A 16751-nucleotide genomic window follows, 5' to 3' on the forward strand; every position below is an offset into this window, starting at 1 on the left:
TAACAACCAGAAAGTGGGTCCTCACCAGACACAGAATCTGCTAGCACGTTGATCTCGGACTTTCCAGCCTCCAGAACTGTGAAAAACAAACTCCTGTTGCTTATAAACAGCCTAATCTATAATATTTTGTCATAGCAGCCAGGCTAGGCTAAGATATTAGAATACAGATGATATTTAAAACCACTGGAGTGTCCCATAGTCCACTCTCTTATCATTAGAGTTTGGTTTACATTCAGCTAATCCTAGAGGTAAAATGGAGTAGTAATCTAACGAAAACAAACCTGGTAATTCGTTATACACTCCTGTTCACAAAGGCTTATAAGATTCTGTTCTAGTTAAATATCACCCTGAGTACAACACAAAGGAAAAGAAAAAAACCTTCAGAGAAGTCAGTTTTAGTGATAAAACTCAAATTTAGGCCATTGTATTATGCATCAAAGAGTCTGCTAAGTTCTCCCAAAAGTATACCAAAATGTTGTTTCCATACAAAAACCAATTCTCAAATTAAAATCAGTCAAGAACGAAAACTGAGCCAAACCTTGAGCAACACTAAAGAAAAAGAGGTTTCTTAAATTTATTCCCATCAATCCATAACTGCTCATCATAAGTCAAAATGAATCCAAAAGTGAACAGTTAAAGTGAAAGTCACGCAGTCTTGTCGGACTCTTCGCAATTCCGTGGACTATACAATCTAAGGAATTCTCCAGGTCAGAATACTGGAGTGGGTAGCCGTTACATTCTACAGGGGATCTTCCCAACCCAGGGATCGAATCCAGGTCTCCTGCATTGCAGGAGGATACATTACCAGCTGAGCCACCAGGGAAGCCCCAATTAATCCAAGGTAAAGGCTAAAAGAGATCAAAGCCATAGTCTCCCCAATACCAGAATAGACTTTTGTGTTTCTGTGCTTTGCTAAAGAACTTGAATATATCGCTTTTCTCAATGAATAGACTCGCAACAAGGGTATTTTCAAAGCTAGGTCTGTTCTGGCCAGATCTTTCAACACCAGTGACAAAATGGAATAAGCTATTTGGTTCTCGCCTGTCTCTTCTTTTACTTTTTTAATTTATTTTTTAATAGGAGGAAAACAGCTTTACAATGTTGTGTTGGTTTCTGCCATACAACAACATGAGTCAGCCATAATTATACATGTATCGCCTCCCTCAGAGCCTCCCTCCCCTCCTCATATCCTACCCCTCTAGTTTCTCACAGAACACCAGACTGGGCTCCCTGAGTTCTATAGCAACTTCTCAGCAGCTATCTATTTAACACATGATATATATGGAATCTAGAAACACGTTCTCTTCTTTTAAATGTGTTTTATGAGTAACAAGTCTTTGATGTAAAAAAAAAACAAAAAAACTAGATTATCAAAACAAAATAGATATTAAGACTCTAAAAATAGTCTAACCACCACAAGGAACTCAAGTCAAAATTCATACTTAAAACAAGCACAATGGACATAAAAATATGAAAATGATTCAGAAAAAAATCTGAAAATAATATACAACAAAAACACAAATTATTTTAACCAGAAAGGTAAGCTGGGTTTCCTGGTGGCTCAGTGGGTAAAGCATCTGCCTGCCATGTGGGAGACCTGGGTTCGATCCCCTGGTTGGGAAGTTCTCCTGGAGAAGGAAATGACAACCCAATCCAGTACTCTTGCCTGGAAAGTTCCATGGACAGAGGAACCTGGTAAGCTACAGTCCATGGGATTGTAAAGAGTTACAAACGGTCGATAGGAAAGCGTGGGCTTCTCAGGTGGCACTAGCGGTAAAGAAAAGACCTGCCAGTGCTGGAGACATAAAGACTCAGGTTCAGACCCTGAGTCAGGACGATCGCCTGGAGGAGGATGTGGCAATCCGCTCCAGTATTCTTGCCTGGAGAATTCCATGGACAGAGGAGCCTGGCGGGCTACAGTCCACAGAGTCTCAGAGTCAGACACAAGTGAAGCAACTTAGCACACAAAGGTAGGATCACAAAATAGGAAAAGCCAATATTCCAAAAAAGACAATGGGTTTACAAACCAGAGTGGTATGCTTAAAACTGACATTTTGTAGTTTAAAATGTTAAGGCCTATGCATGGAAAACATAAGGATTTAAAAAAAATGAATAAAAACCTGGGCATATAAGGGCCAAATAATTGAATTTATGATGATGTATAATCCAAAATACTGAAAACTGTATCTTCAGTGAAAGAGTAAACTACAAATATTTCATCTACTAACAAGGGAAAACACAAGGAAGTATGAAGTCTCTGCTTATACAATGGACAAACAAAAAAAGTCTCCCCTAAGAATTCAAAAAAATTGCCTGCACCTCACATAGGTTTGTAATCTGCAGCATGATCCAGGAACCGACAAACCAAGAAATTATCATGAAAACTGATGCCAGGACAGAAATTTTACAAAAAAATTCCAATCTTACAAATTGGAAGAAAAACAAATTAACTGCTTGAGAGAGATACACCACCAACAATGGCTGCAAAAGATACCCATAGACTGAGGTCCTCTGAAATCACTTGCTTCTCCAGTAAACATGGAACATTCACCCAAAAAGACACACATTGTCTCAGTAAATCCTAAAGGGTCAAAAATTCACAGAGCTGTTCTCTCACTACAATGGCACTAAATTAGAACTCCATTAGGTATCTAAAAATTACTCAAATACTTGAAAATAAAGCAACATGTTTTAAAATAACCCCAGCAATACGTGAACCGTGAACTTCCAGATGTTCAAGCTGGTTTTAGAAAAGGCAGAGGAACCAGAGATCAAATTGCCAACATCCGCTGGGTCATCGAAAAAGCAAGAGAGTTGCAGAAAAACATCTATTTCTGCTTTATTGACTATGCCAAAGCCTTTGGCTGTGTGGATCACAATAAACTGTGGAAAATTCTGAAAGAGATGGGAATACCAGAACATCTGATCTGCCTCTTGAGAAATTTGTATGCAGGTCAGGAAGCAACAGTTAGAACTGGACATGGAACAACAGACTGGTTCCAAATAGGAAAAGGAGTACGTCAAGGCTGTATATTGTCACCCTGCTTATTTAATTTATATGCAGAGTACATCATGAGAAATGCTGGGCTGGAGGAAGCACAAGCTGGAATCAAGATTGTCAGGAGAAATATCAATAACCTCCGATATGCAGATGACACCACCCTTATGGCAGAAAGTGAAGAACTACAGAGCCTCTTGATGAAAGTGAAACAGGATAGTGAAAAAGTTGACTTAAAGCTCAATATTCAGAAAACGAAGATCATGGCATCTGGTCCCTTCACTTCATGGGAAATAGATGGGGAAACAGGGGAAACAGTGGAAACGGTGTCAGACTTTATTTTTCTGGTCTCCAAAATCACTGCAGATGGTGATTGCAGCCATGAAATTAAGACGCCTACTCCTTGGAAGGAAAATTATGACCAACCTAATATTCAAAAGCAGAGACATTACTTTGCCAACAAAGGTCCATCTAGTCAAGGCTATGATTTTTCCAGTGGTCATGTATGGATGTGAGAGTTGGACTATAAAGAAAGCTGAGCGCCAAAGAATTGATGCTTTTGAACTGTGGTGTTGGAGAAGACTCTTGAGAGTCCCTTGGACTGCAAGGAGATCCAACCAGTCCATCCTAAAGATCAGTCCTGGGTATTCATTGGAAGGACTGATGTTGAAGCTGAAACTCCAATACTTTGGCCACCTGATGCAAAGAGCTGACTCATTTGAAAAGACCCTGATGCTGGGAAAGATTGAGGACAGAAGGAGAAAGGGATGACAGAGGATGAGATGGTTGGATGGCATCACCGACTCAGAGTCTGAGTGAACTCCGGGAGTTGGTGATGGACAGGGAGGCCTGGCGTGCTGCAGTTCATGGGGTCACAAAGAGTTAGACATGACTGAGCGACTGAACTGAACTGAAAGATCCAATTAAAAATTAATAAGGAAAAAATATTTAATATTTTATCTGATGACAAAATGTAAGCATGCATATCAAAACGTGGTGCTAAAGCAGTTTTTAGTAAGAGACTTATGGTTTTAAATGCCTGTGTTAGAAGAGAACAGTATAAAATTAATAAGGTATGCTTCTACTTTAAGATGCTAGAAAAGGAAACAAAACAAACCCAAAGCAAGTAGAAGAAAGGAAATGAAGATAAAAATAGGAAACTGAATGAATAGTAAACAAAACAAAAAATAAGTAAAACCAAAATTGATTCATCACTACATGGCTGATTGTGGAAACAAACAGAAACAGACAGAGAGAAAATGCAAATTATCACTATCAAGCATGAAGAGTGATATCTCTAAAGATCATGTCAACATTAATGGATAACAAGTACATATAACAGCTTGCTAGGCTTAGGTGCTCAGTGGTGTCTGACTCTTTTTGACCCTTTGGACTGTAGCCCATCACGTTACTCTGTCTGTGGGAATTTTCAAGCAAGAATATTGGAGTGGGTTGCTGTTTCCTTCTCCAGGGGATCTACCTGACACAGGAATTGAACCCATGTCTCCTGTGTCTCCTACATTGCATGTGGATTCTTTACCCACTGAGCCATTGAGGAAGCCCAACAAATAGCTTAGTGGCAATAAATTCAACAAGTTTGATAAGATGGACAAATTCCATCAGAAACAAAACACACAATAAGAAATAATCTGAATAGCTCTATATATCTTTTAAAAATAGAACACATAATTTTAGAACTTCTGCAGAGAACTCTACACTTAGTCAACCTCATTGGTGAATTTTATCATGTGCTCAGGAAAGAAATAATACAAACTCTTTTGGAAAAATAAGGGAGAAATAAAACCATTTTATGAGGTCATCATAACCTTAAAACCAAAACCAGAAAAGAACATAGAAGAACAGAAAATTATACACCAATATTCTCAACAAACATAGGAGAAATCCTTAACAAACTACTAGCAAATAAAATCCAAATGCAGATATATAATTTTTGTAATATATCATAATCAAGTGAATTTTGTCCTAAGGATGCAAAGCTCTTATGAAAATCAAGAATTTTGGTTTACTATGTAACAGATTAGGGCTTCCCAAGTGGTGCTAGTGGTAAAGAATCCACCTGCCAATGCAGGAGACTAAAGGATGCAGGTTTGATCCCTGGGTCGGGAAAATCCCCTGGAGGAGGAAATGGCAACCCACTCCAGTCTTCTTGCCTGGGGAACCCCATGAACACAGAAGCCTGGCAGGCAGTGCATAGAGTCGCAAAGAGTAGCACACTGAAGTAACTTAGCACATAACAGGTTAAAGGAGAAAATCATGGGACAATATCAATAGATGAAGAAAACAAATCCTAAATAGAAACAAAATCAATATGAAAATATTTTATGACTTCTTTTCAATGTCCCCTTTGGTCTTTGTATAAATTTTACATCAGGTTAAAAATATCCATTTTTTTATCCTCATACATCAAACCCTATCTTAACCAATTCCTCATTAAGTGGCCAAAAAATCTTATAACCAGCATGTCTCAATGACTATTCTTAGAACTGACTCTAGCCAAAAGGTAGCAAAAGATAAGAAAGAGTTAGATGGTTTATAACCCTTAAAGACCATGAAGTAGTCTTTAAGAAACCTCCAAACAAAACTGGAAAAACTCTCCACCAGAAATGGAAAACATGCAGTGGGGGCAGGAGGATAATTTGAAAGTAGTTATACAATTTTAAAAAACAACAAATGACAAGTTATATATATTATTATAAATGTGAATATATTTTTATTTAAGACTGTTTTGAAGGTTCTGGTTAATACAGTTATAAAAAGAGAAATAAATGAGAAAAGAGTTAAGTTATTATTATTTTCAGGTCATATAGTTTTAGAATGTTAAAACTCAAAAGAAACAACTAAAAATTCTAATAAAAAATATAATTTAGAAAGGTGAGTGCATACATACAAAGATCAATATATTACTGGGTAAAAGTAAGTTTTAAAAGGACTAAAATATTTCATTTATAATTCTAAAATAAATTACTGAGAAATATCAAAATTAATATAAGTAATGCTACCGAAAGATATATGAGAAGACAAATCAAAAATCATATTCTAATTTTGAATATGAAGACAATACCATAAAAATTACAATTTTTTCCTAGTTTTTCCATAATTAAATGTGGTCTCAGTAAAAAAAAAAAAAAAAGCCCTATATGATTTATTTAAGATTAAACAAATTAATTCTAACATGTAGACAGAAAAATAAATAAGCAAATATAGCCAAGGGCATACCTTTGCAACTCTGGGATAGGCAAAGATACCTTAGACTGCAAAAATCACTAATCATGAAAAAAAGGTTAGCAACTTCAACTTCATAAAAATTAAAATTTCCTATTCTCTGAAATAATGTCATTTGTAGCAACATGAATGGACCTAGAAATAATAATACTAAGAGAAGTTAAGTCAGACAGAGATAGACATATTATCATGATATATCAGCTATTCTTGAGATCTTAAAAAATGATGCAAATGAACGTAATTACAAAATAGAAAGAGACTAGCAGACATAGAAAACAAACTTACAGTTACAAAAAGGGGTAAAGGGGAGGGGAGGGATTAAGAGTTTGGGATTGATAGATATATACTACTATATAAAAAAGAGATAAACAATAAGAACCTACTATATGGCAGAGGGAATTATATTCAAAATAATAACCTAGAATGGAACAGAATCTGAAAAAGTATAAAAACTGAAATCACTTTGCTGTATACCTGACACTAACACAGCACTGTTAATCACCTATGTGTATGCTTAGTCACTCGGTCGTGTCCGACTATCTGCAGCCCAACTGACTAAGCCTGACAGGCTCCTCTGTCCATGGAATTTTCCAGGCAAGAATTCTGGAATGGTATTGCCATTTCCTACTGAAGGGGATCTTCCCATCCCAGGGATCAAACTCCATCTCTTGCATCTCCTGCATTGGCAGGCATATTCTTTACCACTAGCGCCACCTGGGAAGCCCCAATCCACTATACTTCGATTTAAAAATTTTGCGTTCTCAAAAATACACCATTATGAAATGAAAAGGCAAGCCACAGACTGCAGAAATTCTCAACACATATATATATATATATGATACTTATATTCAGAACATATATAAGGAAAATGTCTGCAAATAATGAAAAGACAAAAAAGAACTTTTCAAACAGGCAGTTAAGCAAACATTTCACAAGGGAAGTAGTATGAATGGCCAATAGACACTAATGATGCTCAACCATTAGACACTAGGGAAATGGAAATAAAAGCCAAACCATTTCATACTCACTAGAATAACTTAAATGAAATGACAGCAAACGCTGGTAAGGTTGTAGAGAAACTAGAACTTTCTTATATTGCTGATAGAAGTGTAAAATTGCACATTAACTCTGGAAAGCTGTCTGTAATAAAATTTAAACAAATATCTAACATTCTATCCCAGAAATTTTACTTCAAGGTGTTTAACAAAGAGAAATAAAAAATAAATGCCCAGAAAAAGACCCATAACACAAATATTTATAGCAGCTTTATTTATTATAGCCAAGAAAAAGAGAAAATCCACATGTCCTCAACAGGAGAGTGGATAGATATATTATGGTGTATCTACACAATTCACACAATTAAAACAAACAATTGCTACAGGCAATGACATGCATTAATCTCTAGACTCTGAGTTGAGAAAAAGAAGAGAGTACATGCTATAAGATTCTATTTATATGAAGTTCAAGAACAAGCCAGGCTACCTATGGTAATAGATATGGTCAGGAAGGCGATTGCCTATTGTGGGACAGAGGGGGTAAACTTCCCAAGAGAATAGAAACAATATGTATCTTTGTGAGTGCAATGGTTACATGGGAATATACATCTTGAAATTCATCAAACTATACTTAAATCCTGTGCATATGATTGCAAGTTACACTTACTTTCTTTAAAAAAAAAATAGAGATAATAGAGAATAGCCAATAAATTTTTAAAAAGAAAAGAAGAGCAAAGTGAGGAAACCAGCTCCAGTGGAAGGGAGTTAGGAAGGTGATGTAATCTGCTCCAAAGGGAAAGAGTATTTTATTATCAAGTGGTTTAGAATTGCCTGAATACGGAGATTAATCATAAGCAGGCCAATTGTTGTTAGTTTTATCACTTTTTTAATATTCTCTGCAGACACTCCCCCACCTCATATTGTCTGTAGCCAGGGTGGTCCACGCCCACCGCTCACTAATACGCCACTGGACCAGCACTACAAGCTGTGAGTAACATATTTTTAAAAAGGTACAGTCCTTAAACTATGTTATACTTGGTCCTGGCTCAAGAATAGAAAAATCAATATGTAAATTAAAGAGACCAGAAATGGACCATAATGTTTATGGGAATTCCATATGTGAAAAAGGTAGCTATGCATATTAGTGAATAAAAAATGAATCATGCAATAAATATCATTACGACAAATAAGTCACAATAAGAAATAAAGTTGATCCATACCATATAACCTACACCAAAATGAATTCTGAGTAAAGCCAAAGTCCTCAATATTAAAAAAAAAAAAAAACTGAATACCTCTCCCCAACAAGAAAAGCCATGATAGAATATGGGAAAATTTGCTTTTGGAATTTTGGATTTAAACTGTAACTATGATGTACGATATAAAACATATATTCTAAAAAACAAGATATAGTTAACTACAAGGTAATTAAACATTAAAGAAAAAGCAACAACTGAGATGTACAGCATGTCATAAACAATTACATTATTTAACATAAAAAGGACTCATTAAAAATATATATATATATTACAAATGAGCAAAGAAACAGTAAAGAATAAGAACAATACAAGCTGCAACATGATTAGAAAAAATATGAAATCAGAACTAAAGTCTCCCTTTACTAAAGGAATAGGATTTTTATTAAAGGGACTTAGTAAATGCCTTAGTAGTTATAAATACCCATTATTTGAACTAATTAGACTAAAATCAAATGTGTTGATTCAAGTGAGATTTTCCTATATACTATTTCCCATCATGAGTTTCACCCTCCCTTATTTTTCCTGACAATTAGTATCAAAGAAGAAAAGAGCTTTCAGATGTACTACTGAATGTGTCTTTAATCTTTAAAAATATAAATCCCATCTTGTATACATTGTATACACTTTTAAGTTTTTAGAAATATTTGAAACAATTTAAAAATAAAGGCAGGAAGTCATAAAACAGCTAAAATAGCTAACAGTAACGGTCCATAAATTGCACTTATTTAAGAGATACTTTTGCAAAGAGCTTGCTAGACAAATTATTTTTAAATACTCATGAGGAAAAATAAACATGGAAAGTTATCATAGAATTTTTTTAAAACAGAGAGGAATTGTCTTTTTTTCTCTTATTCTAGCCCCCTTGGTCTTCAACCTTATATTTAAAAAGAGTGAAACATCCAGTGTTTTTATAAAGAAACTTGCTTCAATATGAATACATAATAATAATAAAAGTACTTTAGGTGATTTCAGAAGCTAAACACATTGCAGAGCCTTGCTCTTCTTTGAAAGCATGAACAGACAGTAAAAAGAAAACACAAATGTTTTCTAAACATGAAAAGATGCTCAACATCACTCATAGTAAATGTAAATTAAAATTATAATAAAATTGGGAAGATTAAAAAGCTGGATACACTGTATTGTCAAGGATGTGGGAATGAGCATTCTCACAGGCTGTTAGTGGAAACAGAAATTAATACCACTTTAGAGAGGGCAGTGTGGAATACAGAACAAAATTTGAAATGCTCTACAATTCCACGTGAAGGAACTTATCCTATAGTACACTTGCACATAGGCAATGTGACATGTACAAAAATATGTTTATAACAGCAAAAGAGTAGCTATAATTTGGTTAAATAAATTATGACATAACCAAAGTAATAATGAGCTTGTTAATATAAATGTAATAATTCTATATACACCAATGTAGAAAAATCCAAAATATACAGTAAGAGATAAAATTAAGGTACAGAACAGGTGTGTGAAAACCGTATGTCTACATAGTATCTGTTAGAACATACAGAAAAAGTGGTAACCGACTGTCTATGGGGAAAGAACTGAGGGACTAGGAAACTGGGAGCTTGACGACCAGAGTGGTATGCTTAAAACTGACATTCTGTAGTTTAAAATGTTAAGGCCTATGCATGGAAAACACAAGGATTAAAAGAAAATGAATAAAAACCTCGGCATATATAGGCCAAATAATTGAATTTATGATGACATATAATCCAAAATACTGAAAACTGTATCTTCAGTGAAAAAGTAAACTACAAATATTTCATCTACTAACAAGGGAAAACACAAGGAAGTATGAAGTCTCTGCTTACACAATGGACAAACAAAAAAAGTCTCCCCTAAGAATTCAAAAAAATTGCCTGCACCTCACATAGGTTTGTAATCTGCAGCATGATCCAGGAACCGACAAACCAAGAAATTATCACAAAAACTGATGCCAGGACAGAAATTTTACAAAAAAATTCCAATCTTACAAATTGGAAGAAAAACAAATTAACTGCTTGAGAGAATACCACCAACAATGGCTGCAAAAGACACCCATAGATTGAGGTCCTCTGAAATCACATGCTTCTCGAGTAAACATGGGAACATTCACCCAAAAAGACACACATTGTCTCAGTAAATCCTAAAGGGTCAAAAATTCACAGAGCTGTTCTCTCACTACAATGGCACTAAATTAGAACTCCATTAGGTATCTAAAAATTACTCAAATACCTAAAAATAAAGCAACATGTTTTAAAATAACCCCAGCAATACGTGAACCGTGAACTTCCAGATGTTCAAGCTGGTTTTAGAAAAGGCAGAGGAACCAGAGATCAAATTGCCAACATCCGCTGGATCATCGAAAAAGCAAGAGAGTTCCAGAAAAACATTTATTTCTGCTTTATTGACTATACCAAAGCCTTTGTGTGGATCACAATAAACTGTGGAAAATTCTGAAAGAGATGGGAATACCAGACCACCTGACCTGCCTCTTGAGAAACCTGTATGCAGGTCAGGAAGCAACAGTTAGAACTGGACATGGAACAACAGACTGATTCCAAATAGGAAAAGGAGTACGTCAAGGCTGTATATTGTCACCCTGCTTATTTAATTTATATGCAGAGTACATGATGAGAAACTCTGGGCTGGAAGAAGCATAAGCTGGAATCAAGATTGTCGGGAGAAATATCAATAACCTCAGATATGCAGATGACACCTCATGTATGGATGTGAGAGTTGGACTGTGAAGAAGGCTGAGTGCCGAAGAATTGATGCTTTTGAACTGTGGTGTTGGAGAAGACTCTTGAAAGTCCCTTGGACTGCAAGGAGATCCAACCAGTCCATTCTGAAGGAGATCAGCCCTGGGATTTCTTTGGAAGGAATGATGCTAAAGCTGAAACTCCAGTACTTTGGCCACCTCATGCGAAGAGTTGACTCATTGGAAAAGACTAATGCTGGGAGGGATTGGGGGCAGGAGGAGAAGGGGACAACAGAGGATGAGATGGCTGGATGGCATCACTGACTTGATGGATGTGAGTCTGGGTGAACTCCGGGAGTTGGTGATGGACAGGGAGGCCTGGCATGCTGCGATTCACGGGGTCACAAAGAGTCGGACACGACTGAGTGACTGATCTATGGCAGAAAGTGAAGAGGAACTCAAAAGCCTCTTGATGAAAGTGAAAGAGGAGAGTGAAAAAGTTGACTTAAAGCTCAACATTCAGAAAACGAAGATCATGGCATCTGGTCCCATCACTTCATGGCAAATAGATGGGGAAACAATGGAAACAGTGACTGACTTTATTTTTCTGCAGATGGTGATTGCAGCCATGAAATTAAAAGGTATTTTTTAAAATGTCTGTTCGGATAGTGATTAAACAGGGTCTAGAACAGTCTGCTTTCAACTACTCACAATTTCCATGCATATATTTTACATGTAACATATCCCCCACCCAAGGGAGAGAATTCCCAACTCTCACTTAGTTATAAAACCTAGCTCTGAACGTAGGATCTGTGAAGCAGAACAAATCTTTGTATACAGTCAAGTGCAGATTATTATAAACAACTGATAATTGTAAATCACTGTATACAATGAGAAAGCAATGGCACCCCACTCCAGTACTCTTGCCTGGAAAATCCCATGGACAGAGGAGCCTGGTAGGCTGCAGTTCATGGGGTCGCTAAGAGTTGGACACGACTGAGCAACTTCACTTTCACTTTTCACTTTCATGCATTGGAGAAGGAAATGGCAACCCACTCCAGTGTTCTTGCCTGGAGAATCCCAGGGACAGAGGAGCCTGGTAGAAGGCCGTCTATGGTGTCACACAGAGTCGGACATGACTGAAGTGACTTAGCAGTAGCAGCAGCAGTATACAATGAAAGCCAAGTTATCTGTTCTCAGTACATCCAATACAAAATGATATAACTGCAACAAAAACTCTCATTCAAAAGCAGGAAGAATGAGAAATATACCCATGGCTGATTGTCTGCGGAACACAGTAATCCCTACAAAAACAATACCTTAATTTCCTTGGTTTTTCTACCTGGTATCTAGGTTCTCCATTGACTATTACACTTATTATCATCATATGCCCTGGTTCTACCCTTTGGGAGGATGTCCCTTGTCCATTATCCTTCTTGGCTATATATGAGGTTGGCAATGACACTTACCCTTCTGTGTTCTGTCCAGTTACATCTCCACTGACAGTACACACATCATACTGCTACTCTGAGTGCAGGGAACTGCCTTAGAGGTTTAATAGTCAGACAGTGCTTGCTATCCAGACTTGGGCTCTCTTTAGCCACTAGCCGCATACAACTATTCAAATTTGATTAAAATTAAATTGAAAATTCAATTCCTCAGTCACACTGGCCACAAATCAAGTGTTCAATGGCTGCATGTGACTAGCGCCTATAGTATTACAGTAAAGACATAAAATATTTTCATCACTGGTGAAAGTTCTATTGAACACTAGTGCAAAAAGAATATCACAGAAAGACTTGTTAAATTTTAACCGCAATGCTCCAAATCCACATAAAATTAGTATTGTTTTATCTGTTAATCAATCCATGGCTTAAAATATAGACTGCTACATTATGAAATTGTGTCAGTACATGAAAATAATTTCTATAGCTGAACTACTACTATATGTCTCATTACTGGGATAGGTGTCAGAATTCATTGTGAAAACTACAGACAATAATCAAACCATTATGTACCCTGTGTTAACTCTAGACACAAAAGTTGCAGCAGAGACTCTAAACGGCTTTGAATTTCCTGAATTGTACTATGTGAGAGTCAAATAATACAGCTGACTGGTAGAAAGCTGGCAAGTTTTTCAGAGGACCTGCTCTGGGTTAAAGACTATACCATCTGGGTAGTCACGGTATCTTTTCTTTTGCTCAGAGGGTTCATATTCTAAACTCACATCAGTATTTGCCAATGTCTACATTATCTCCAACCTAGTAACTGAAGACCAAAGAGAATGAAGAGGCTCCAAATGACAAGAAGGCACTATTTAGAAGACCTCAGCTAAAGGATATTCCCTTTGGGTTTTATGCCAATTTGAATTTGGAAAACTTGAAAAGACTTCAAGTTTTAGTCTGATTCATCATAAAGAATCAGAACAGAAAGATCTATCTGTGTTTGCAGGAAGTCACCAGGCTCCAGAGCAGATCCAAATTCAAATCAGACTTCTAACAGATATCAGCAGATTATTATAATCTATTATCAAATTTTATATTTCTAAGAATTTGTAAATTATAGTTATATATAATATTCAACATGAGGATAAAAAGCATTTTACCAATCTCTAAAACATATTTTGAGAAAAATTAAAATATATTAAATACTTAACTATGATTATATACTTCGGAAAACCCATGTTCAACGTTATTGTGACTCATTATTACAAAAACTGAATGTTTATACTAACTCAGAAACTTATTTTAAAAATTCTGACCAGTACAATGATCAGTTTAGGGGACATAATAAGATTAAAGGAATTCTTATCACAATGAGAAATATTATAAATATTATAAAAACACATTTCCTTTAAAAAATACTAAATTCTAAAAAGGCAAGCTTCTTTAAGAATCAAGTAAAATAAACAAATTGTCACTATAATATAATAAACTAAATGTCTCTGTAAACTCAGCATGCTTAAAATATATCTTACTGTTTAGCAATTATCATGCACTACAACTGTAACAAAACACTTGAGTAAATAAATTAAATATAACTATAAAATTAAATTAGCATTAATAACAATAAGAAAAAAATAATATTAGACAGAAAAAAGACTCTAACCACTTTGTCCTCCTGGTGTGAATATCCACGAAAGCAAGTTAGAAAGGACAGAAAAGACAAAACAAAAAATAAATAATTAATTCCATTCTTAAAACAAACTTTTTAAGACAATGAAATTAAAATTCTGGAAAATTTTAAACTACATTTTGACCAAAATATAAACATTAAGAGGAAAAACTTTTCCATACATTTCAAGCAAGAGCACGCTATATACTAGAATATATTAAGACATATAAAGAGAACAATTTCTACAAAAGCAAGTAAATATCCAAACATCAGAAAAAGGAGAATGTTCTTTCCACAAATAAAATCTTAATTGAGCACTCAATTAACTCAAAGGAAAAAACTAAAAAACGTTAAAGAAAAAAGCTTTTATGTACAAAGATAATAAAACACAGTATCAATGTTTAATTTCATCATATACAATCAAAAACTGACAAAATATAATTCTACATGAATTATTCATATTACTTCTAAAAGTTATTTGTCCCATTAATTTAAGCCTTCTAAACTTTATAACTTAAAAGAAAAAATAAGTAGAAATAGTCATTAAAGACAAAATATTATTGATCACAATTGGTAATTTGGGGTTATAGTTTCCTAACATTATAAATGTAAAAAATAAAATAATATGTAAGATAACTGAGTTTTAAGGAAAGAATATAAAAAAGAATGACTACATGTATAACTGAACCCCTTAGCTATACACCTGAAACTAATACCACATTATAAATAAGCTATACTCCAATAAAATAAAAATTTAAAAAGATGTGGTACATATATACAATGAAATACTACTCAGTCATTAAAAAAAAGCAATAACGCCATTTGTAGGAACATGCATGGACCTAGAGATTATCATACTAAGTAAAGGAAGCCAGAAAGAGACAAATACCATATGATATCACTTGTATGTAGAATCTAAAATATGACAAAATGAACTTATCTACAATACAAAAAACAGACTCTGACACAGAGAACAGATTTGTGGTTTCCAAGGGGTAGGGGAGATGAAGGAGGGATGGACTGGGAGTTTGGGATTGGCAGATGAAAACTTATATAGAATGGGTAAACAACAAGGTCCTAGTGTATAGCACGTGGGACTATACCCAATATCCTATAATAAACCACAATAGAAATGAATATTAAATAAATAAATAAGATGCATGATTTGGTCAAGAGAACATATTTAAATAGGGTAAAGTTTAAAATTATTACATTCATCTCTAATTAAACATAAATAATGATCATAATACTTCATAATGTAATAATAATGACCTGATATATTATAAGTTATATAAATTAAAAATTAAAATCATGTCTTTTTAGGCATCATTGTTTCTCTGAAACATTTCTAGTTGTATACCTTATGCAATTTTCTTAAGCTCTCTAGACCTTTACTTCCTTATCTGCAAAATAGGAAATTAATATTTACTTTATACAGTTTCCTGAGAATTAAACAATATGAAAAGCTCTCCATATAGAGTGCCTGACACACAGTTCTATATCTGATACTCTAGCTGATTAAAACACAGGATATTGTGTAGAAGGGATAAGATGCATCCTCTGTATTATGATCTTGACTGATTCATTTGTTACAAATGTTAAAACTACAGGTCATATAAAAGCTATTGTAAAAAAGAAAAGCAATTGTATGCAGTCAAAGAAAACTACTGGTGACCATTTAGTTTAACAAAAATCATTTATGGAGCACTCACATATATGTATCAGGTACTATATTAGATTTATGAAACATAAAAAGTGAGTAAGACAGTTCTTGCCATCAAGGAACTACATGTATTGAGAGGGAACTGAACAAATCACTGCAGAACAGAAAGCTGCCTGAAAGCAAGTGAAGAATAAGACACTATGGAAACACAAATGACTGATGAGATAACAGAACTTGGAAAAAAAATTGAAAGCTTCTGAGATGTAAGTAGGCCTCTAAAGAATGTTGGCAAGACCAGTGAGGGAGAACATTTTATGCAAAGAACATGGAATATGTAAAAAGTACAAAAGCTCAAACGTGCCTGGCATATTTGGATACAAGTTAGCTGGGAATGACCCCTGGGTTAGGAAGACCCCTCAAGGAGGGCATGGCAACCCACTCCAGTATTCTTACCTGGAGAATCCTCAGGGACAGAGAAGCCTGCAGGGGGCTACAGCCCATGGGGTCACAAAGAGTCAGACATGACTGGGCAACTAAGCACAGCACGGCTGGGAATGACTAAATTATATCTGACATGTATGAACTAAAGTCTTCACAGTTAACTATGTTAGTAATCTGGCAAAAGCTTAGAAGCATAATACTTTCATAAAGTAACTCACATTGCAGAAATTGTTCTTAAAAAGAAAAAAAAACATGAAGTCTAACTAATGAATTTGCTAATAGTTAATCCCTCTTAGGGCTTCCCAGGTAGCACTAGTAGTAAAGAACCCACCTGCCAATGCAA

The 16751-nt window shown here is 35.1% G+C and overlaps 1 protein-coding gene across 23 annotated transcripts in view; it reads right to left on the reverse strand.

Moving 5' to 3' along the window:
- The window catches only part of RIMS2 (regulating synaptic membrane exocytosis 2), a 603774-nt gene that overhangs the window by 458288 nt on the left and 128735 nt on the right, over positions 1–16751 (reverse strand). For 9 of the 23 annotated variants that reach the window (XM_027561358.1, XM_027561345.1, XM_027561365.1 and 6 more), the window contains one exon: positions 14299–14310. The exons of the other annotated variants lie outside the window; for them this stretch is intronic. In XM_027561358.1, coding sequence (XP_027417159.1) covers positions 14299–14310 — 12 coding nt within the window. The remainder of the gene's footprint in view (positions 1–14298; positions 14311–16751) is intronic. 23 annotated transcript variants of the gene reach the window in all.

Source organism: Bos indicus x Bos taurus, chromosome 14 (genome assembly GCF_003369695.1).
Source record: "Bos indicus x Bos taurus breed Angus x Brahman F1 hybrid chromosome 14, Bos_hybrid_MaternalHap_v2.0, whole genome shotgun sequence".
NCBI lineage: Eukaryota > Metazoa > Chordata > Mammalia > Artiodactyla > Bovidae > Bos > Bos indicus x Bos taurus.